The 24,752-nt window shown below is 30.8% G+C and overlaps 2 protein-coding genes across 3 annotated transcripts; both read left to right on the top strand.

Annotated features, from left to right (window-relative positions):
• Positions 1-12,395: 12,395 nt before the first annotated feature.
• Positions 12,396-13,048, top strand: LOC114408209 (histone deacetylase 6-like; the record flags this gene model as incomplete). The annotated part of the gene is made up of 1 exon (XM_028371279.1): positions 12,396-13,048. A coding segment is annotated over exon 1 (582 nt), but the record flags the coding sequence as incomplete, so codon positions are not given.
• A 4,985-nt stretch (positions 13,049-18,033) lies between these two features.
• LOC114409862 (histone deacetylase 6-like) lies at positions 18,034-23,151 on the top strand. Of its 2 annotated transcripts, none has more exons than XM_028373502.1 (6): positions 18,034-18,683; positions 19,455-19,895; positions 19,992-20,134; positions 21,054-21,144; positions 21,227-21,345; positions 22,814-23,151. In XM_028373502.1, exons 1-6 carry the CDS (start codon positions 18,120-18,122, stop codon positions 22,848-22,850), a joined length of 1,395 nt encoding a protein of 464 aa, XP_028229303.1. In that variant the 5' UTR covers positions 18,034-18,119; the 3' UTR covers positions 22,851-23,151. The 2 variants fall into 2 exon arrangements, with proteins under 2 accessions (XP_028229303.1, XP_028229302.1); XM_028373501.1 differs by having other exon boundaries at positions 22,811-23,150.
• The last annotated feature ends 1,601 nt before the right edge of the window (positions 23,152-24,752 follow it).

Here is a 24,752-nt window from a genome sequence, read left to right as displayed (position 1 = left end):
AATTTTTTATTAAGTTAATTTATTTTGTTTTTACATCAACAAAAATTCTTCATCTTCTACATTTAGAGATGTTGGAGGAATTCAAGTGGGTTGCGGGATGACGAAGCTACGGCTGCATGACAATCACATTAAATTTAACCTTTTTTCTTTATATTTTTATTTTTTATTAAATATTTATAAAATTAAATTATATACTTATTAATATATAAATTAAAAACAAAAACAAAAACTACTATGCCACGTTACCTAGTAGCAATTAACACAAACACAAAGACTTAACGGTCAACCAATTCAACTAGAATGTTAAACTAAAATTCTCAGTTTTAAAAAATAGAAAAATTAAATATCTTAGTTTTTAATGGTCCAATGGATTGGTCCGATCACAAATTAATGAATAATTTGCTCCATTGTACTATATTTGGAAAAATTAATTAAAAAATAGTTGAAATATGAAAAGTTAACTAGTAGATGATAGCTGAAAAATAAAAATTTAACTTATTAAATTATGTGTTTGGTAAAATTAATTATTTAGGTAGTTAAAAAATATAAAATGATATAAAAAAATACAATTAATTTATTTTAAAAGGGTAATAAGAAATTTTGATAAATATATTAAGGATAAAAATAAAAAATATAAAAATCTAGCATTTTAAAAAATACTATTTCAAGTAGTGTTTCAAAAAATACTAGAAACTATTAAAAATATTGTTTACCAAACAATCAAATAAATTTTTCAGTTAATATTAAAAATGAACTAAAATACTTGTGAAATATAACGTTTGATCTAAGTCCACAACTTAATGTTACTATATTAGTATTCATAAAAGAAATGTTACTATTTTTTTTATTGCAAAATGACACTTTGTTGGTGATTTCAATTGTACACTTTACTTCCTCGCGTGCAGAAGAGGTTACCTATTTATCATGTAGGTTTTCAATAATCAGATACTACTATACTTAAGTGGTCAATGATTCCAATTGGGATCTTGGGTTTGTATCCAAAATCTAGTTATACATGTGGGTGTTGAATAATTCCAATGGAACAAAATACCTGAATTTTGAGAGAACTTAAGGAATTAGAAGAGATGCGAAAGAATAACAGGCTTTGATTGAATCAATCAATAAGAGCAAATGACTAATTTTAAATGAGATATAAGGCCGTTTTAACTCCTCATATCATGGATAATCCATCAACAAGTAGCGATCGTTTTAACTCCTTATATTTGTCTATGCCACCAAACAGGTGTATATAATCATCAAACCATTGTGTGATATCCACAATTACCATAAGCTTTGACGTCAACAATATTTTCAATGAAATCATGAATGCATGGGTGAAATTGATCCAACATTGGCATCTTCCTCTTTGGTTTTGGTTGTTCAGATGATGATGCATAATGTTTCACTAAAGAATTGTTATTTTACATAGAATGTAATGCATCCACATACTCCCAGTAAGACGGATCATGCTTTGTTGATCTTTGTTGTTTGATGATCTGTTTCTTTTTAGCACCTTTTGTTTTGACCTTTTCATGAGGAGTACACATAGAATTTAGATTAGGGTAGGCAATTTTCTGAGGTTTACTCTTTAGAGTCACTTTGTTACGTACATCAAGATCTTCAAATCGCTTGGATATGGCTTTCATCTCTTCGATTATGTAAACTTTGGGCTCAGATAAACCTTAGTCTAAAAAACTTAACCTCCGCCAAAACATATGGATCGTGTCAAGTGATATGCTACTAAGGACATATCTAGCTAGCTCACTTGCACACAGAAGACTATGAGTAGTTCTCCTTCTACATCCACAACGAGAACTATCAATGCCAGCATAATTTACTCGCTCAAACTTAGCAACAATCTAATTTAACACATACCTTGATATCGTGCCAATTAGTCTCTTGTATAAGATAACTTTAAACACATCTTCGACAACATGTGTTTTTGTCTCAAAAGATGCCTTAATTTTAATGTCTTCCAGAGTGATCATGTTGTTCATGGATTTCCAACTACTACGTAGGTCTCCAATGTAGAAGCAAAGCTTCATGGTGAATCAAGAGTGATTCAAAGATGTTTTGATGATAACAAAGATGATAACTAAAGATGATGACAAAGGCGATGACAAAAAGCTCAAAGGTCAATCAAAGAATGAGTTCAAGATATTCAAGATAGAATCAAGAACACTTCAAGATTCAAGAGGAAAGTTGAATTCAAGAATCAAGAATCAAGAATCAAGATTCAAGAGATCAAGATTCAAGACTCAAGATTCAAGAATCAAGATAAGTATGAAAAGGTTTTCTTAAAAATTGAGTAGCACATGGTTTTTCTCAAAACATGTTTACCAAAGAGTTTTTACTCTCTGATAATCGATTATCAGATTGTTGTAATCGATTACCAGTAGCAAAATGGATTTGAAAAAGTTTTCAAACTAAATTTACAACGTTCCAATTAATTTCAAAAAGTTGTAATCGATTACAATGTTTTGGTAATCGATTACCAGTGCCTTTGAACGTTGAAATTCAAATTCAAATATGAAGAGTCACATCCTTTCACATAAAAGCCTTGTGTAATCGATTACACTGATTTGGTAATCGATTACCGGTGATTGTTTCTGAATAAATCAAAAGATGTAACTCTTCAAAAGGTTTTTGACTTTTTCAATTTGTTTTTAAGTGTTTCTAAAAGTTATAACTCTTCTAAATGGTTCTCTTGGCCAGACATGAAGAGTCTATAAAAGCAAGGCTTTGATTTGCTTTTCAATATACTTTTCCAATCAATCTTATACAATCCTTTACAAGCCTTGAATCTCTTTGAACTTCTTCTTCTTCTTCTTTGTGCCAAAAGCTTTCCAAAGTTTTCTGGTTTTCTAAACCTTGAAAACTTGTGCTATTCATTCTTTTCATCTCTTCTCCCTTTGCCAAAAAGAATTCGCCAAGGACTAACCGCCTGAATTCTTTTTGTGTCTCTCTTCTTCCTTTTCCAAAAGTACGAAGGACTAACCGCCTGAATTTTTTTATGTCTCCCTGCTCCCTTGTCAAAGAATTCAAAATGATACAGTCTGAGAATTCTTTTGATTCTTCCCTTTCCCATATACAAAAGTGTTCAAAGGACTAACCGCCTGAGAATTCTTTTGTATCCCCATTCACAAAGTATCAAAGGTTTAACCGGCTGAGATCTTTGTCTTAACACATTGGAGGATACATCCTTTGTGGTACAAGTAAAGGGTACATCTACTTGGATTGTTGACTGAGAACAAGAGAGAGCACATCTCTTGTGGATCAGTTCTGGTGGAGGATACATCCACTAGGTTCAATGAGAACAAGGGAGGGTACATCCCTTGTGGATCTTTGCTTGTAAAAGGATTTTTACAAGGTTGAAAGAAATCTCAAGGACCGCAGGTCACTTGGGGACTGGATGTAGGCACGGGTTGTTGCCGAACCAGTATAAAAACTCTTGTGTGTTTGTCTTCTTCATCCCTACTCTTTTACTTTCCGCTATGCATTTTAATTTCCGCTTTTACTTTTGGTTAAGTTTCTCTTCTACTCCTTATTCTCTTAACAACATAGTAAAATCCTTAGAAGAGTAAATTTTTAATTAGTTAAGGTTTAGGAATAATTAATTCAACCCCCCCTTCTTAATTATTATGAGGCCACTCGATCCAACATCCAAGACTATTATGCAGTAGTCTCTTTAAGGCCCAATGCGCAAACTCAACCCTGCATTTGAAAAATACAAACAATTTTAGTGTCTTCCAGAGTGATCATGTTGTTCATGGATTTCCAAACACTACATATGTCTCTAAAGCTATTCTACAATAGTCTCTTTAAGGGCCAATGCGCAAACTCAACCTTGCATTTGAAAAATACAAACAATTATTTTTATCCACTGATGTGTTGTTATTAAAACTAATATACATTTACAATTTTCATATATGTTAGTTGTTGTGTTTCCTAGATGCATCACCTTATTCATCGAGGCTTTAACAAATCTTTGCTTATAAGGAATTAACCATGTTTGTTTGACATGGTCAACAAACATTGACCATGGTAAGCAAACAATTTCAAACTTCATAAGACAATCATCGAACTCTTGCTTAGAAGGATAATCCACCAGACTCCTAATAACTGCTAATTATGAATATATTTTGGGGTTAAATTATATAGGAATTTGTAATTTTTCTCTCTTAATTTTTCTTTTTTGAGAAAATAATTGTTAAATTAACATCATTTAAGTTTTTGTACAGAGCATATTAAAAGTTATGAATTTATGATGCTTAGTGAGTAAAATAAAACTCAAGAAAACAAGAATAATTAAGGAAAACAGGGCTAATTAAGGAAATAAGGCTAATTAAGGAAAGCAAGACTAATTAAGGAAACAAGACTAATTAAGGAAAAGAGACTAATTAAGAAAAATAGACTAATTCAGAAGCCTGTTAATCTACACCTATAAAAGAAGAAGATAGAAGAAAAGAGAAGAAGGAAAAGACACACATAAATTTCAATAAAATACAATTCCTTATAGAAGACAAAAGTTAGAAGACGGAGAAGCAAACATTGAGAGTCATTCCTTCCCTCCATTCCCTTTCTTATCTTTTTTCCCCTTTTTAAATATTTTCCCTCTTGGAATTGTAAAACCTCCATGACAATGAGAGACTAAACATCTTTTGTTGAAAACTTGACAACCAACTACTCTTGATGTAATTTCTCTTCCTATCTATTTATGAATATTACATTTGCATTATCTTTTCTTGTACTTAATATTATTGCTTATGGCTTAATCATCCATTTTCATGGTAAGTTTTATGGGTAGCATTGGGAAACATTATTTTCTAATAGAACTAGGAAAAAGTATCTAAATAAAGTTCTCACTAGGGATAAATTGATATTTGTTTAACCTGTTATACATCTCTATTCTTAATACAATTTACTATTTTAGCTCTGCAAAGGGATTTGGGAGAGAAAATAGATAAATTAGGCTCTTTCATGCGGGGGACCAAAGTTAGAGTATACTGGTAGATACATGTGTAAATTGAAATAATTATAAATAGTGAAAAATTATTAACATTACAAAATAACTCTGGTATGCTAAGTTCTCAACATCCTCATCTTCTGAATTTCCTTCTACAATATTATTGGATTTTCTCATCTTTTCTATCTTTAATTAATTAATTAAATTCTTGTTTAATTTTTCCTCTTGTTTGATTTAATTTTTTGTTAATTTAAATTATTGTTTTTCTCATAACCTTTTCAAGTCAATTTTCTTTAACTTCTTTTATTAACAAAATATTCATCTACCTAAGTACAAACAAAGTCTCTGTGGATTTAGAACTCGAACTTTTGTTTTAACTTTACTACTTGGGACGCATTGGTGCACTTGCCAATTCATCAACAACTCCCTCATGCTTCCATGACATAATCTCATGCATTTTTTTAACCCAAAAGGGTTTTACATTTTGCCTTCACATTCTTATCAATGTGAAACTGACACAACAAGTTAGTTGTCTCAGGGAAAACAATTTTCACTACATTCATCAATGTTGAATCTCTATCAGTAACAATAGCTTAAGGTATTGCATCACGTCTCAGAAAAATACCTTGACACCATTTCAAAGTCCAAACAACATTGTTTATATGTTATCCTTTCAAATAGGCAAATGCAGCTGAAAATGTCATCCTAGTATGTGCACACCAACAATGTCAAGTAAAGGAAAGCTTGTATCTGTTTGTTTTGTAAGTACTATCTATGAGAAATATCAAATTATAGGCATTGGTTAATTTCACTACATTTGGATGAGTCTAAAATATATCACGTACAACATCTTCATCCTTTAGTTTATGTTAATGAATATAGTGATCGCATTCAAGAAGCTTCATTAATTGTTGTATTTCACTATTATTGCCTCTTATAGAATAACGGTATGCATATCTTGCATTGTATACTAGCTTTGTTGTTATACTATTGTTGACATTGTGCTTCTTCAAAGTGAGAAGAATATTCTTTGGTTTGACCATGACTTTGTCATATCACCAATAATAATCTTCTCATCCTCAATCAATCGACCAATATATAGATGTCCAACGAATGACTTAGTGAATGCATGATTATGAGTCCCACATATTAACTTCACCATCCACCCTTCACCTCCCAACACTGATTTCGCACGTAGCTTAAAGGGACAATCACATTTTCTACAATCAGTCACTGTTCATACTAAATCTTTCTTGTTTGCTCTATATTTTTCACTTCTCTCACAACCAATTAAAACATATGAGATCTTTCCTCTCTTTTCAGTATTTGTGTCTGACCTCATTATCACCGCCACAAAACCAATATCATACACAATAAAGCGAGCCCAATGCAAAACATCATCACAGGTAGCAAACACCTTCAAAAGGAATAATACATGTTTAGTCTTTAAGGGACATTCATTTAATTACTTTAACAAAATACAAAACAATATCAATACTTGAGAAGTATTGAAGGCATCAAAACAATATATATTTTCAAACACATCAAGTTCATTTCCATTGTCTTCATTCATATTAACTTCACCCATTATGATGTCATATATCCACTAATCTTTGTTCATTTTAACAAAACATTAAAAAATCAATTAGAAACTAACGACACCTAAAAACACCATACATAATTCTAATTATTATAAATAAATCTATTTATTTTAAAAAAAAGTTCCATGTTGAAATTTATTTTAAAGTCTTCTACACTAGATAAGTATGTTGATAAATTAATAAATATGTTTTTTAACATATATTATCACACAATTTTATTATTTTTTTACTACATATACTAATATATTACATTGAAATTGATAAGCATATATATGAAAATTTATATCTAAATTTTCATATTTTATACACTTGCATAAACTAGTTAATGAAATAATATTTACATAAATATATTAAAAAATATAACTAAATTTTTAAAAAAAATTAAAAATTAAATTTATATTTTTTATAAAAAAAATAGGTTATACGGATTGGTAATCCGTATGATTCATATGGATTGATAATCCGTAAGAACATCCGTATGAAACTTACAGATTACCAATTTGTATGAATCATACGGACTGTCAATTTGTATGAAACTTACGGATTATCAATTCGTATGAATCCTACGGATTGTCGATCCGTATGTATATTACGAATTCACACAGATCAAATTTCAAGTTGCAGACAAAAAAACTTACCTCCTTTGTCGTTGCACCACAACACCCACCACGACGACAACCACAAACTACAAACAAACCACCACGACAATGCACCTCGACCAAACCAACCACGACAACGAAGGAGGAGCTCAGCCAAAACAAAACAGAGAATGATATATGAAAAAAAAAACAACGAACGAAAGAAGAAAAAGAAGTAAACATGAGTAAGGTTGGGATTTTAATATTTATGTTTGGTGTAGAAGAAGTTAGGTTGGGTGCATGAAGAAAAATCCAATTTCTAAGTGGCCTCAAAGTAATAAATCAGTTGAGGTTCTTGCTATTCATACCTATGTTTTCCCTAAGTACACTCGTTTCTACCTCTCAATTGCCCTTTTTCTTAAAAAAGTAAACCCTTTTTACTTTCTAAAAATGTATTTTTAGAATTACATGTACCTATTCTGAAAATGTATCTCTAGAACTATGATCATAGTTCCAGAGATATACTTCAAGAATAGATATATATTTTTCAATAAAATATCAGTTAATAATTAAGATGATTGACGATAAATTAAAAATAAAGATGATAAACACTTATTGAATACCCATCTTTGTTAGTCTTATTTTTATCCTATCTTATTTTAGATAGGATTTAAAGAACACTAATGATAGGATGAAAATAAAACTAACTAACATGGGTACAAGATAAACATTTATTATCTTATTTTTTATTTCTTATCAACCATCTTAATTCTTAAGTGATATTTTATTAAAAAATATATACCTAGTCCAGAAGTATATCTCAGGAGCTATATGTTAGGAACTATAAATCATAGTTCCGGAGATACATTTCTAGAATAGGTATATGCAATTCTAGAAATACATTTCCAAAAAATAAAAGAGGTGTACTTCTTTAAGAAAAAGGATATAATGGATAATTAAGATGTAGAAATGGGGTACAAGGCTGTACTTAGAAAAATAGGTGTGTAAATAGCAAGTGTTATTAATGGATTGGAATTAAGAGTGTAAGGGGATCAAATTCAATCCGTGAATCGACAAATTCAATTAAATTTTTGTGAAAATATTGTATAATAATGATGGAAATATAATATTATATGTTTAAAAAATAATAAAGATAAGATGAAAATAAAATTTTACATAGGATTTAAATAATACTAATGATAAGATAAAAATAAAACTAACAAATATGGATGTAAGATAAACATTTATCATCTTAATTTTTATTTCTTACCAACCATCTTAATTCTTAAGTGATATTTTATTAAAAAAATATATACCTAATCTAGAAATATATCTTTGGAACTATGAATCATAGTTCTGAAAATACATTTGTAGAATAGATATATGTAATTTTAGAAATACATTTTTAGAAAGCAAAAGAGGTGTACCAAAAATAGTATAATGGGTAATTAAGGGGCATAAAAGGGGTTTAGCGGTGTACTTAGAAAATATAGGTATATAAGTAATAAGTGCCATCAATTGATTGAAATTAGGAATGTAAGGAGATGGAATCCTTCATGACCCCTTCCAATCCAATTAAAATTTTGGAAACCAAATTAGATCTAACCAAAACCTAATATAATCCGCATATAATTAAATTGTTAATATAGAATCTTAAACTAAACAAATTTTATTCTCAAGTCAATATATATTTGTCAATATATATTTATTTTGAGATAATATATTATTTTATGAATAATACAGTAAATATATATTTATGATTTTTTTTCTGTTTATCGTATGAATATTATAATATTATATAAATGTTGATTTTTAAAATTATCCTCGAAAAACACAACTTGAGTTGCTTTTATTTACTAAACTCAATTTGTAAACTTAGTTTAATTCAAATTAAGTTTACAAATTTTAATTTAAAAATGCCCTAAATTTTGCTTACGTGTTTCTTTTAAAAAATAAATGAAAGGAGTGTAATTAACTATCACAAAAGTAATTCTTCAATTGAATTGAGATCCCATTACAAACATTTTTTTAACATAAAGTTTAATTGAATTAAATTTCAGAGGTTCATATATGCATCAAGACTCAGAATGTAATCTATCTTATTGATTTTAGGTCGCATTTTTTTTATTAGGCGTTTATTTTTACTTTTTTTTTTATAAAAAAATCAGTTTGGAAAATTTAAGACCATTAGATTATTTGAATTCAATGGTTAACATTTATTGCAAGAATTAAAAAAAATACATACATTTGCTGTATGTTATAAGAGATTCTGGTAACGGATCCGATCCCTTATATGTTATATTTAATAAATATAATGACTAATACTTTTTATACATATATAATAAATAATTTTATTTAATATTTATAAAAATACTATATTAATAAAGCGTATGTAATATTAATTATATATTATATTTAATAAATAATTTTATATAAATACTACATTAGTAAAGTGTATGTATTATCTAATATTAATTATATATTGTATTATTAAATATAATAAATAATATTATTTAATGATGATTTTGTAATCATTACTTTCAATATACATTTTTAGTTTATATAAGTTTTTTTTCCTGGATCATCTTGACATTGGCGTAACATATTTATAGGTTTTATCAATGATTAATTTTTGTTGAAAATTTTGATTAATCAATTTTAGTAAAATTTCTTTTTTTAATTATATTTTTTTTCCAACAAGACTCCAATTTGATACCTTATTTAAAAGATCTCAACTCAATATCACTCGAATCAACTACTTATTGGTAATATAGATAAGTTTATATAAAAAAGTTATATATTTAATAAGCATTTATTAATTTTTTAAAATGCATTGTATTTCTACCTAAAGAATATTATATTTCATAAATATTATATTTAATGATATTATTAATTTTATTTATATATTAGATTTAATAAATATCATAAATAATATTATTTAATATTTTATAAGTACTTATTAATAACATTAAATTTTTTTATGAATTATTAATAATACTTTTTATCTTTAATTATTAATAATATTAAATACATGCATACATTAAATACTTTCATATTATAAATTAAATTTTTTATTCCTAAAAGGCTTAAATACCAATTCAATCATGTAAGTTTGTGTTTTTAATTTTAGTCCCTTATAAAAAAATTGTTCACTTTTAATTCCTAAAAGTTTATATTTTTTTCAATTTTTGGTTCCTCTATTTTTTTTTTCATTTTTGTCCTTATAATTTTGTGATCTTTAAATTTTAATTCTTTTAAGTTTTTAATTTTTTCATTTTTAATCCTTTTAAATTTACGTTTTACAGGATAAAATTAAAATAATGCAAAATTTATTGGGACTAAAATAAGCAAAAAAAATTGTCAATATTAAAATTGAAAAAATATAAACTATATAAAGACAAAATGAACAAAAGAAACCATCAGATAAATCAACTGAAATGATATTGTTCTAGCTATATTTTCTATTGTAAGATACCTTTAAAAAAAACTTAGAGACAAAACTTGAAAAAAAGAGAACTTACAATAACTAAGTTGATATTTAGGTCTTTTTAAAAAAGTAAAATAATTTATATACATATAATTCATCTATAGGTTTTTGGCGGTATGTTTGAAAACTTCGAGATCAAAATGAAATTAACACTTTATCTTAATTTAGCATTGACATGTTAGTGTGACCATCATCGTTGGTTAATAAACAACTAAAAAGTTATTGTTAAATAACATCTCTCTTTATTTTTCATCTCTATATTATATTTATATTTTTTCCTTTTATTTATATTATTTTAGTAACACTTTAAGTACATTTAAATTTATTTAAAATTATTAAATAACGTGTGTCTCAATTTTCATTTAACAAATTTCATTCTCCTAAAAGCGAGTCTAATTATAAATTTTAATTAATATTAAAAATTATATTTAAAAGTACACAGAAAATACATTTATAATATTTATTGTTAGTATAACCCGTGAGCAAGACAATTTGACTATTCATGTTGATCTCCAATGATGATTACAAGTTTTTGATTAAAATCTACATGTTGGTTGATTACATGTTTTTTTTTCTTACAATGGGAACAAGGTTAAAACTTAGGATAAAAAAATTATTCAAATTCCCTGCTATTAGTGTGATTATATTTAACCACCATTTAAATCAATTAATATATAATTCTATGGATATTTTTAAATAAAATTTAAATTTATGATCATATTATTTGAAATAAGCCAATTTAACTACTTTATTAATTTTGATGAATTAGGAATTTGTTTTTTATATATAAAAATAGAGATAATGTACTTTAAGTAACACTTAAATAGTTAATATATACAAATTTTGTTTTTATAATTCAAGTTAATTAATTAAAATGATTAAAAATCTTAACAAATATAATTATATAAAAAATTTAAACTATTCAAGACAACAAATCTACTCTAATAACAAAAACACATACAAAATTAAGTTGGACACATAATTTTCTATTTTTTAAATAAAGTATACGTGTTTAATTTGACTTACATTTTCCCGCATAAGTGTTTTTTTGTCAATTTTATTTGAATCATTATCAAGTACTAAATGTGGTATTTTTTAAGAGAATATTCTAACCTTACTTTGATTCACAATTTATTTAATGGACAGATGTAATTAAAATTAACACTAAATTTTAGTTGCATGAATAATATATTAAAATTAGGAGTTAATTAATTTAATTTTTTAAATTATATATTTACTTTTGATTTCCATTCATAAGTATTCATTACTTTAATTTTTAAAATTATAAAAATGTTATCCACTTTTTGATATTTTTGAATGAAAAATATTTTTGTTGCAGAAAAATGAAGATTATTTTTAAATTATGATGTTACTATCGAATATAATCATTATAATTTTTTAATCTTATAAAAATGCTAGCAACATTCTCTAAAAATATTTTTTATTATTGGTTTAAATTTATTAGAAATCACAAATTTTGGTGGATTTCATTTCTTATTTAATTTATCTTTCTTCTAATTTTGAAGTTTTTAGTAACTTTAACCAATAAGAGAATATGTGTTGAAAAAAGTGTATTGATAACGCCCCTCTTAAACTTATAACGAGAAGAATTAAAATGTCATAATTTGAAAATTTAGAGGATATTTTTATAATTTTCAAGATTTAATTCAATTAATTAAAATTTGAGGGACAGTTTTGGAATGTTAGAACAATCAAATTATACATATCATATAAATTTGAAACACTAGGTCGTAGAAGGAGAAGAGAAAGAGAGAGAGAGGAGAAGGGTTTGGAGTGTTTGGTTGACGGAAGTAGAGAGAAAAGAGAGAAAATAATGGCAACAAGGGAGAGAGCAGAAATAGAGAATGGTGTTTCATTACCATCTGTGGGTATGGATGCAAATAAGCGTAGAGTGACATATTTCTACAAACCGAACATCGACGCCCACTATCATGGTGAAGAGTACCCAATGAATCCTTTTCGTGTTGACATTACCCACAACCTCATCGTCCACTATGGGCTACATCGACTCATGCAAATCAATCGCCCTTTCCTTGCCGACAAGGTTGACATTGCCCGCTTCCATTCCGATGACTATGTCGAGTTCCTGTCCACTGTTTCACCACAGATCCTTGCTGAAAACTTTGATTCCAACTATTGCCAACTTAAGCGCTTCAACATCGGTGGGGATTTCCCTATCTTGAACGGCCTTTTCGACTTTTGTCGTGTCTCTGCTGGCGGCTCTATCGGTGCTGCTGTTTGCCTAAACTGCTCCAATGCCGACATCACCATCAATTGGGCTGGGGGTTGGCACCATGCTAAAAAGACTAAAGCCTCTGGATTTTGCTACGTCAACGACATTGTTCTTGGCATTCTTGAACTTCTCAAAGTTCATAGGGTATTTTTCTTTTCCTTTTCTATGTCTTTATCACAAATTTTATTAATAAAACTTAAACACAAAAACAAACAAAATAGAATTGAAAGACATTGAAGCCAATGAAAAATAGGAATAAGTGTGACCATTGCTTTCCTATTTTGATTTTGATTTCACAAAACACCACTTGTTATACTCAAATTTATTGTCTAAACATGAATTTGATGACCTATTTTTTTGTTTCCTTTTTCCAAATAAAATATGTTATAGTTCGTCAAAATATCTAGAAATTTGGATTTAATCTTTTCCAACATTTAATATATTTTTAGTCTTTAAATTTCAAGTAGAGGTATTTATTAGATTGGATCGACTTGATGAATCCAACAATCCAAATCAAATTAATAAATTTGGTTGAGTTAATTGGCTTTTTTTCCTTAAAATTCAAACTACACCAAATATAATTGGTTCAATTCTTCGATTTATCCCTTTTCAACCTAAATCTATTTGATAACTTGATCAACTATTTTTTAACTTTTAAATTAATTCATTTTAGATTTTAGACTTTAGTACTTCATTTTTTTTCTTAATTGTACTTTTGGTCCCATAGGTATTGGAATTTTGTGATTTTGGTCCCTAAGGTTTTAATTGCGAAATGGGTCCTCCAAGTATCATAATTGTGTGATTTTGGTCCATTTGTCAGTCTTCTGTTAAATTTTTAGCATGTTTTAATGACATGACATTGGGTGATGATGAGACATTTAACATTTTACTTGACACATATTTGGTCCATTAGGTTTTAATTGAGAAAATTAGGTCCTCCAAGTATCACAATTGTGTGATTTTTGTCTATTTAATAGTCTTCTATTAAATTTAGAGCAAATTGCAATCACCCTATCAGATTAGTGTTTATCACACCGACACCCACTATTTAAATTACCCTTACATAAAACCCCGTAACTAGGGGTGGGTGTACAAACCAGCCTAGCTTGTTTGAGGCCCGATCTTTGATGTCCGTGTTTTAGACCGACCGAATAAGTTTGGTCTTTGAGATAAATGATCTTTTTTTCTAGGTTTGTATTTGATCTATCAAAGTTTGTTGTTAAGCGGACTGGTTTGTGGGCTTAAATAGTAATCTGAAAAAGAAACACACACAAAATCTATTATCTGTTCACTTATGATCACGATCACAAGAACAAAAACAAGCCACGGTGGAGTGACAACAGTGTGGTGACGGTAGCACAACAATGACAGGAGATATGGACGGAGGTGGTGCGACCTGGGTAGAGTTGTAACTGCAAGAAAAGTACGAACATTGCACGACGGTGGTCGAACTGGAGTGTGATGACCAGAGAAAGGCACGATGACATGACCTTGAAAGAGGGGTGAGGCAATGCAAGGAACAATTGAAGAAGCATTTGAGTGCGACTATAACTGCAAGAGAGGCATAAACACTACACGATGGTGGCTAGACTGGATTGCGACTATCGGAGAAATGCGCAATGACGTGACCTTGAAGGAGAGGCAATGTGAGGAAGAAGGGCTTGAGATTATGAGTTGTAAGTTACTAAGTTGGGGTTTAAGATTGAGTTGTGTTGTTTCTCTTAATCACCCAAAACACACAACAACAACCATTATGTGTTCAGTTTATCAGGTTAGTCTGTGAACCCATAGATTAAGTCTGCAAGTCTGGGGGTTTCATACTCTGAGCCTAAATTTGCCTATGGCCATATGAACTTTTAACAAATAGGTTCATTATCTATGCGGTTTGCAAGCTGAATAGACTGGTTTGCAGATCTGGGTTTGTATACCCACTGCTACCCTTAACTTTTGCAACTCTGTTGCAATGGCATCCCCTGCATCGCTATAGTTTAGATTCTATTAACAAAAATTCATCATGTGAACTGCACATGCTTCTTTAATGGAATTTAAAAACAATTTTACCCTTTTCTTCCACCCTCCATTCAACAACCACCATTCAATACTGACTTGCCTCATTTAGCAACTAGTGTAATCATATCAAACATTAATCAAAACAGACTCATTTTCACCTTCTCTCAATTGAACCATATTTTCAGTTTTTAAAAGATCTCTGTTTCTTGATTTTGTACATGGAGATTGAATTTGTAGTTTTATTTTTTTTCCTTTTCCTCTTTCTGAATAACTAGACACTTGTAGCCTTACTTCGGATGTAGCCTTGAATCACATGGAATTTAATATTCAAGAATTTCGATGCATCACTGATAGATAGGAAACTTTAATAGTGGAAAACATAGAAACTTTAGTTGTTTGTTCTTGGCAATAACAAGATGAATATAAAATAAAAAACATTGAAAACATAAACCTAAGCACTAAAAATTCAAACATCTCCAAATCAAATGGGCAATTCAAAGGGACCCTTGTCTAGGTCAATTGTTGAACTTCATTAACCAACAAATTAAAGCTCCATATCAATTGTTGTTACAAAGCCCAAAACAAATTAACAAAATGAGTAATATTTGTACAAATGAACCCAACAGTCAAAGTTGTTGAAGAAGGGAATCGTTCAACTCACACCTATAATTGCTTTTGCATTTTTTATCCATCAAAGGGAGGTCATGGCATCAATGAGGAACTATGAGAAGGAGAAACATTAGCGACGATGTTTGAGTCGAAGAAGCTAGAGACGATAATCATGGGGCTAAGGTTACGTTGTCGACAACATCATATTTTGGCAATGAAGAATGAGAAGCCAATAACGACAAGGGAGTGCGATGGAGGAGGATCTAGTGACAAAGAATACAAACTGCTCACCAACCAAACCCCTCTGCCAACAATACAAATTGATGACGCTAAAATACAGCAGCGCCCAACAATACTCCCTTGAGAGACCAACAACATGATTGTTTCAAACTTGAACTCCTTTTTTTAGAAACCCTAATAGATTTGGGATTTCTATTTTGAGAGAACAAATATGAGTGCTTGGGCTAATGAGATTCGGACTAAGTCATAAGGGTTATTTTGATATTTTTCATACAACTTAACATCGTAGAAACGATAGTGGTTTGAGGGAGGCAAAAGAAATTTATTTGAATGGAGGGGGTGTGAATGTAATAAGTTCTAAATAGAGAGGAGGCCAATGCAATTTGCTCTTAAATTTTTAACATATTTTAATAACATGACATTGGAGGATGATGTGCAAGTTAACATGTTACCTGACACATATGTTGACATAACATTACAATTTTGGTCCATCAAAATTGTGATACATGAGAAACTAAAAGTTTAATTAAGCATCATTAGCATATGTGTAATGCAATGCATCAACTGTCACACCATTAACATGTTATCATGTAGTATTATGTCAGCAAAATCTATCTATTTTTTTATGAAAGACTGATGAAGGGACCAAAATTGAAAATTTATGATACCTGAACGTCCTAATTTACACAATTGAAACTTGGGGACCAAAATTGTACCTTTACCCGAGAGATCAATAGTGCAATCAAGCGTAATTTTTTTCCTATACTTTTTTTTTCATTTTTCCTTTACATTCATTTTAATCTTATGAAGTGACTTAATTTAACCTTGCTTATTGTATAATTTTTAATCATATTTTAGGTAAAAAATTAGCGAGATATGCAATGATAAATATAGGAAAAACTAAATATTAAATAAAAAAAATACTTAGTTACTAACAAATAAATAATGTTCTTAGGGCTTAATTACTTTTTTGTCCCTACACTTGTTTAAGCTTTGCATTTTAATCCTTATATATAGAAACTTAAGATTTTGTCTCCTATACAAGCATTTTTTTATTTTATGTTTTAGTCCCTACCATCGGTTGTCAAGCAACTTTGTTAACCTTTGGTGTTCTAACACCACTAATAACTTTGGTAGTGTAAAGTTGGTGTAAATTATATGAAATTGAACATGCTTCCACCACACACTACCGTCGAAGGGACAATTTTTGACAACTATTGTCAAATAGGAAATTTTTGACAATTGAGTCTGTTGTCTCTTCCTTGTTTATTTTTTCCTCTCTTCATTTTTTTTCTCTTCCTCCTTCTTATGTCTTCTCCCCTCCGTGACATGTCCTTAGATAATCTCCTTGCATCTTTCATATTTTCACCCTTGACATAAGCATTCACTATTTAGATAGGTATAACCACATTGGATGAGAACTTGACAAGTAAAACCTACCCCTAAACTTGCCTACAAAATTCAAATTATTTCAACTTTACAAAAACAATTAGAACATTGGCAAGGCTAAACTCATTTATTATCCATAAAATCTCAAAGTCTCGATAATTTTTAGCATTGTATACATACCTAACAATCCTTGAATTTTAGGATACATAATTTGCATGAGGCGATTGATAGAAGAAGCTCCTAACTTGCTTTATCATGCCCAATTTAGCATACCCATAAAGCATATTGTTTTAAGTGTATAAATTTCTAACCTCCATTTCATTGAGCACCTTGCATGCCTAAATGAAATTGCTACAATTGTAATGCATGATGATTAAACAAAGATCTTGAATTTGAGTTCTAATTATGTAATTGTGTTATATATTTGGAGGGAGAGTTGTACTACCCATAGTAATCTTATCCAATTCAACACAATTGTCTCCAATGAAAAATACTTATTGTTCATGCCAAGAATTTTTTTTTTTTTAAAGTTTGGCCCGATCCATTCTAACTCGAACCTAATGTAGGTTAGACCATAAATTCTTGTTGAATATTCAACCTATTTCTATCCCTACATGTTAATAAAAAATGTGGTATGGGAAAAAAATCATATTAGAAATGATTAATTAAATTACTCAATAAAATTTAATCTTAAATAAAACTGATAAATACTTCAAGTTTATAGCATAATTAAAAAATACTATCATATACAACTATTTTAATCTTTGAACTGATAAAGATAAGAATTAAAATGTCATAATTTGCAAAATTGGAGGACATTTTGATAATTTTATAAATTTTAGTTCAATTAACTAGATTTGAGAGATAGTTGAGGAATGATAGAAATAACGAAAGGATGCGTGCCTTATAAATTTGAAAGTTCAGTGTGGATTGTGTAGAGAGGAAGTGAGAAGAAGCAGAGGGAGAAAGAAGGGTTTGGAGTGTTATGGCGAGAGGGGAGAGAGCGGAGACAGAGAGTGGCGTTTCGTTGCCCTCGGTGGGCACGGACGCGAAGAAGCGGAGAGTAACGTACTTCTACGAGCCGTGCATCGGCGACTACTACTACGGGCAAGGGCACCCGATGAAGCCTCACCGCATTCGCATGGCCCACAACCTCATCGTTCACTACGGCCTCCACCGCCGCATGCAGGTCAACCGCCCCTTCCCCGCGGCGGAGGCCGACATCGGCCGCTTCCACGCCGACGACTACGTCGACTTCCTCTCCACCGTCTCGCCGCAAATCCTCTCCGAGAATTCCCACTCCCACTACCGTCAGCTCAAGCGCTTCAACGTCGGCGAGGACTGCCCCGTCTTCGACGGCCTCTTCGACTTCTGCCGCGCCTCCGCCGGCGGCTCCATCGGCGCCGCCGTCCGCCTCAACCGCGAAGACGCCGACGTCGCCATCAATTGGGCCGGCGGCCTGCACCACGCCAAGAAGGCCGAGGCCTCCGGGTTTTGCTATGTTAACGACATTGTTCTCGGCATTCTAGAACTTCTCAAAGTTCATAGGGTATTTTTTTCCCTTTTTCTTTTCTGTTTACACTGCAAACCAATGACGATGTGCGTATTTGGTTTACCGTTGGGAGACCCCCAAACGGCCGTTGAATAAAAAAACTCCGAATTCCTACTTCTCACAAAACGTGCATTAGAATGTGTGCCCGCATCATATGATTGGTTTGGATTTAATTTTACCCTGAACTCGTACCAATGCAATCCATGAACACCCCTAGTTCCCAAAGAAACACCGTTTTGGTACATTAAGAGACTCTAGGTGCGTGTTTGGTTTCATGTTAGATTATCTAGGATCATGTTGAACACTAGTTAGCGTGATTTTAGGTGAATTTTCACATGTTTGGTTTTATTACATTGAAGAATTGATTCTTGGTCCGGAATTTGATTTTGTGATGAAACAACTTTAGTAGCTTCTGTATTAGATAAAAAAATTTATAGCAAGTTTTACTACTTTTAAAATAAACAATCACAATCACTTCAAAATCAATTTTGCTTAACACTCATACAAACGCTAATCACTTTTAGTAAATGTAGGGACTAAAACTGAATTTGCAGATATTGAGGGACTATAAACCTATTTTATCCGTTTTTTTTTCTTCTGTAGTTCTTCTGCATGTGAAAATCAAAATTATGGTTTTACTTATACAAAAGCTGCTTCTCTGATACTTGTTATATATGTGTTTGTTTTGTTAATTTTATTTAAATTAAATTTCCTTTGTTCCTTTTCCGATTTCATTGTTCACACTATGCTTTCTTTGATGATGGTCAGCGTGTGCTGTATATTGATATTGATGTTCACCATGGAGATGGCGTTGAGGAGGCATTTTACACTACTGATAGGGTGATGACAGTGTCATTTCATAAGTTTGGGGATTTTTTCCCAGGAACTGGGCACATTAAAGACATTGGGGTGGGTGCTGGAAAGAATTATTCTCTAAACGTCCCACTCAATGATGGATTGGATGATGAGACTTTCCGTGGTCTGTTTCGCCCCATCATTCAAAAAGTCATGGATGTTTATCAACCGGATGCAGTTGTTCTTCAATGTGGAGCTGACTCGTTGTCTGGTGATCGGTTGGGTTGCTTCAACTTGACTGTGAAGGGCCATGCAGATTGCCTTCGTTTCCTTAGATCATTCAATGTCCCTCTAATGGTCTTGGGTGGGGGAGGATATACGGTTCGCAATGTTGCTCGTTGTTGGTGTTATGAGGTCCCTTTCTTTACCTACTTGGACGGGAATGTAAATGTACTTTGGTTATGACCTAATAATGTTATTGATTACTATTTTGCACTTTCTTTGTTTTAGACTGCAGTGGCAGTAGGAGTGGAGCCTAGTCCTAAGTTGCCTTACAATGAATATTATGAATATTTTGGCCCGGACTATAATCTTCATGTTGAGCCATCCACAATGGAAAACCTAAACACACCCAGGGATCTGGAAAAAATTCGGTGAGTTTACATTAGCTGCCTTTTCTTGTGCATCACAATTGATGATTCTGATTTCAATTCTTTTTTCATCATGATTGAGGAAAACATATTGGCCATGAATAATTAATTAATACTTGTAAATCTAATTAGTCAGATGCACTATATTTTTTCTGAAGCTAAGTCACATCCTTTCTGCAAATACGATGCTTTGACTTTTTAGAATCTTCTTAATAATTGCATATGCCTGAACAAGCTATAATTTTGACTTGGAAGATGGCCCTTCCTGTTGGGTTGGTTTGAATTGAAAACATGTATTGTATTTGTTCTAGATGTCAAATATCTAAAGCCACCATAGCACGTTTTCTCTCCTATGTGCCTGAGGCCAGGGGACAGGGACTGAACCTTAGCAGGATTAGAGCTTCCGATTTCTCATGCTGTCATGCATATAGTGCCCATATAAGTCTCTCTGGGTGTTTGTGTTGGTGGGGGGTTGGCTTACACTGGGAAGTGGTTACAACTTACAATTTTGATTATGATCTATACCCAAATGCCTTTTCATGTCTACCAGCAGACCTGACATGGAGCTTTCCTACTCCAGATTACAATATATATGCAAAGTATGTTATAGAAGTAGTTTACTGCCACTTCAGCAATAGTCAAATTGATAACTGATAACCTACCTTCCCGCCAATGGTTGGGGAGCCAGCTTCAAATCCCCCTACCTAGCTGGTAAATGATATCACCCTAGAGACCAAAAAAGGGAATTCTATTCTGTCATGTTAAAGTATTAGCTTGATGTGTGCGGTAACAGTTGAATGTTTATCAAATGTTTTCTGTTCTTTCTCATCTAGTTATTTGTTACTCAAACATCCAGTATAATTGCTAGGATTTTCTTGAAGCTAAATTTGATTAAAATGGATTGTTTTAATTGATTTTCCAGGAATACATTACTGGAACAACTTTCCAGGCTTCCCCATGCACCCAGTGCACCTTTTCAAACAACACCATCGGTCATCGAAGTTCCAGAAGAGGTTGTTACTCTAACTAGTTGCACATATTGTTGCTCTTCAGTTTTCCTCTTTTTATTTGATTTTATTCAGTAAATGGTTTCAGGAAGAGGAGGACATGGATGTAAGGCCAAAACGTCGTATATGGAGTGGTGAAGATTTTGATTCGGATCATGATGATGACATGGCTAGTTCAAAGAACTCTGATTTAACTGCACAAACGAGGTAAGGGTTGTAAATTGTTTTAAAGTGAAAAGTAAATCCATTCAGTTTATCACTCTTTATAGTGTAAGAGTAGGTATATTTTGGGTTTATTTGAGTCTGTAACCTTAATGCTCTATGTAGCCTTGAAGCTCCCGCTTCTCTTTTGATTGAAGTTTTGGCTAGATAGTGTAGTGGTCTTTAAGCTCCAGCCTCACTTTCACAACTCTTGTTACTAAGTTTCACAGCTTCTCTTTTTGATATTTTGATCTATAACCACTACTTTTGTTTCTTCAGATTTAATTTTGTTATTTGGTCCCATTCTATTGATTTCCTTTCTCTATGTTTGGCACACATATATCTTAAGTTCACCATCCTCAAACTCAATCTCAATAAAATTCAAAAACTTTGTATCGTGGCTCACTCATAGTTTTCCTTGTCTCATATCTAGCTTTTCAATACCTTGCCAATTTTTCAACATTATTGCGCTCGAGTAATGCCTTAAAACACTCCTTTTTGTTTCTTACCTTTTCTTGATCATTTTCATTCCACCACCAAGATTCTCTATTTCTCAGTTCAAAACCTTTTGATTCCCCTAAAATTATATAAACAACCTTTCTAACCTTTTTAAACATCTTATCTCCGATGAGGGTGACACTACCTTGTGATTTTTAATTGCCTTCCTCCAATAATTTCTTCTTAAAAGTCAAATGTTATCACTCATGAGCTGATACCACTTGATTCTTGGATTTGCATCTTTATCAAGGATCAAGACCTTGAGTTGTGCACAAGACTCTCCTTATGGAATCACCTTGCAATCTTTGCAAGTTCTTTACTAAAAGAAATCAATTTGTGACCTTAAGATTCCACTCTTATAAGTTGATTAGATGTCCCTTCCATTTCTTAACACAACTGTTCATAATCTTGAAATCACATGTCATTGAGAAGTTAAAAATAGATTCTCCTTCATTTAGATTTAGATATTCAAAACCAAAATTACTGTTAAGAATAGATTCTCCTTCATTTAGATTTAGATATTCAAAACCAAAATTACTGTTGGTTCCTGCAAATTGCCTTGCCTCAGTGTCAACATGGTCTATTTAGATCCTTACTTATTAGAATCTTTTTCACTTCTGGAAAGCCATGAACCAACCTGCCCATCTAAATATTCCCAAAATTTCTTTCAATCCTACTTGTGTATAAGCATTGCTGATATTAATAGCCTTATGTGCATCTATTAATTTTTAATAAAAATAATATTGCAATAAAAAGGGTATAACATGCTTAATTACATAAATCAGTCTGAGACTTGAGAGTGCATGAAGCCTTATAAATTAGGGTGCAAAGTTCATTCAGCTCAATTTTAAGCTCATTGTTTATTCGAGATTAAGAGAATATGTTGTTGAATAGGTCATGTGATCAATAGCAAATGAATGTGATTACATTTGGTTCATTTTATCAAAAGCTAAGAATTATACACTATATGCAGCAGGTCTGTTGCAGATGACATGGACGAAGATAAAGATTAAAGCAGGAGTGCATCCCTCATCTTAATAATGATAGAACAGAGCAAGTACCAGATTTAGCATTTTACAAATTAGTGGGAAGCTTATTGCTGTTTGATCTATTGCATATTTTCTCTAGACTTTTTATGGATAAAGTAGGGAGCAGTGTTGCCTTTGGCTGGTTGGGGGATGGTGCCCTAGTAATGGCGGGTTTCTACTTTTTAGAACACACCACCCCCCGAAAATAACATTGCCTTGCATGTTTGCTTTGGCGGACCGGATTTTAAATTTCAATAGAAAAATATACACAATTACCATTTTACCCTTTTGGTTATTTTAAAAAATAAATTAATTTCTATTCTTAATATTTATTCTAATAGGTTTAAATTTCCCCCCTTAAAGTGAGTTATTATCGAAAAAACATTCTTTAGTCATCAAAAAGTAAATAAATCAAAAATACAATTTTAGTAAAAAAAAATATATATTTTGAATTACCTAATCTAATAGGCTGTGATTACATAGCCAAATTTACAAAACTTATTCAATTTTAATATTAATCTATATAATTTAAGAATTTATTGTAGAGTAAATCACACCATTCGGGTTTTTGAATTTACGTGATGCATTCGCATTAATCTTCGAATGAAGAATAAACTCTCTTTAAAAGTGTATTCTGCCACTCTAGTTAGTTTCGAATCAGAAGCCTGTTATCTTCACACTCATACTTGTAAGAAGTCAACAAACTCCTTTTCTTTCATGACACTTGTTAACACACAAAACTCAAGTACATTTTCTCTTGGTCCTTGGTACATTTAGCATATTCATTGCCTTTTTTTGGATTGATCTTTGCTTAAAAGCTTTATCAATAAATTTCAACCAAAGCTAAAGATTATGCTAAAATTAACTATATGAAAAAGTGTATTCTTTATATTTTGTTCGTATGTGGAGGAGGTTAAATTATAATTATAATTTTCTTATATTTTTAATTTTGTAATTTTGATTTTATAAATTATTAAATATATAAACATTTGTTCTTATTTTATTATAATATATAGATTTTTTTTAAATTATTTTATATCATTTAAATATTATGAGGATTTGAAATTATAATTTAACCTTTATAAAAATAGATGTAAGGCAACATAGAGACTGATGCTATTTTGATTTTCCAATTGATAATTTTTTCCCTTTGCAAACTTTTTTTTTTCTACTCCCCACGCACCCGTTTTAATCTTAGCTGAAAAGTTTATATCATTTGGTGCGTAAGTTTACTTAGACAGTGGATGCAAACTGTAAATGATACAATCCCTTATTAATTATTATAATCCTTTTGTTTGGTCCATTCTTTACAAAGGATATACGTGCAGTGAGTGAGTTGACTGAGTCACTGGGCCTTTCTAGGGATACATTTGTATTGAGCTTGAGGGGTCTATGACCCTTTATATCTAAAAGAAAAGTGTTATTTTTTGGGTCAATTTTTTTAATGTAAAGATGCCATTGTACTTATATCCTATGGTACTTCAAAAATATTCGTAAATAGGTAGGGTAATTGTTCAATGAGAAAAAGTTTAGGATCGGATATTTATCCGTAATTTTTAATGGAGATGTGTGTACGAATAATCGAATAGGTATTATATTATCTGACCCGCCTCATACCTGCACCTATTATATATGTAATAATTGAATTAAAATATTTTACATGTATTTATAATTATATATTTTATTAATTAGTTTAATTTTATTACTAAAACATAGTATTGATTATTAAATTTAAGAATTAGAACATTGATAGTTAAGAATGAATATATTTCTAATATTTGGTTATCACTTATGTTTGCCTGGTTTAATGTTATGTTTAAATTATTTTAAAAAAATTCATTTAATTTCAATACCTTTTTAAATAATATTTTTTTTACTGATTTTACA

The sequence above is a fragment of the Glycine soja genome, chromosome 4, assembly GCF_004193775.1.
Source record: "Glycine soja cultivar W05 chromosome 4, ASM419377v2, whole genome shotgun sequence".
Lineage (NCBI taxonomy): Eukaryota > Viridiplantae > Streptophyta > Magnoliopsida > Fabales > Fabaceae > Glycine > Glycine soja.
The sequence above is the reverse complement of the archived record's forward strand: the minus strand, read 5'-3'. Positions and strand labels throughout refer to the sequence as shown.

Coding starts and splice junctions, on each gene's coding strand:
- LOC114409862 (XM_028373501.1), top strand. CDS start 18,120: ATGGCGAGAGGGGAGAGAGCGGAGACAGAGAGTGGCGTTTCGTTGCCC. Junction 18,684..19,454: donor AACTTCTCAAAGTTCATAGG/GTATTTTTTTCC, acceptor GATGATGGTCAG/CGTGTGCTGTATATTGATAT. Junction 21,145..21,226: donor TCATCGAAGTTCCAGAAGAG/GTTGTTACTCTA, acceptor AAATGGTTTCAG/GAAGAGGAGGACATGGATGT.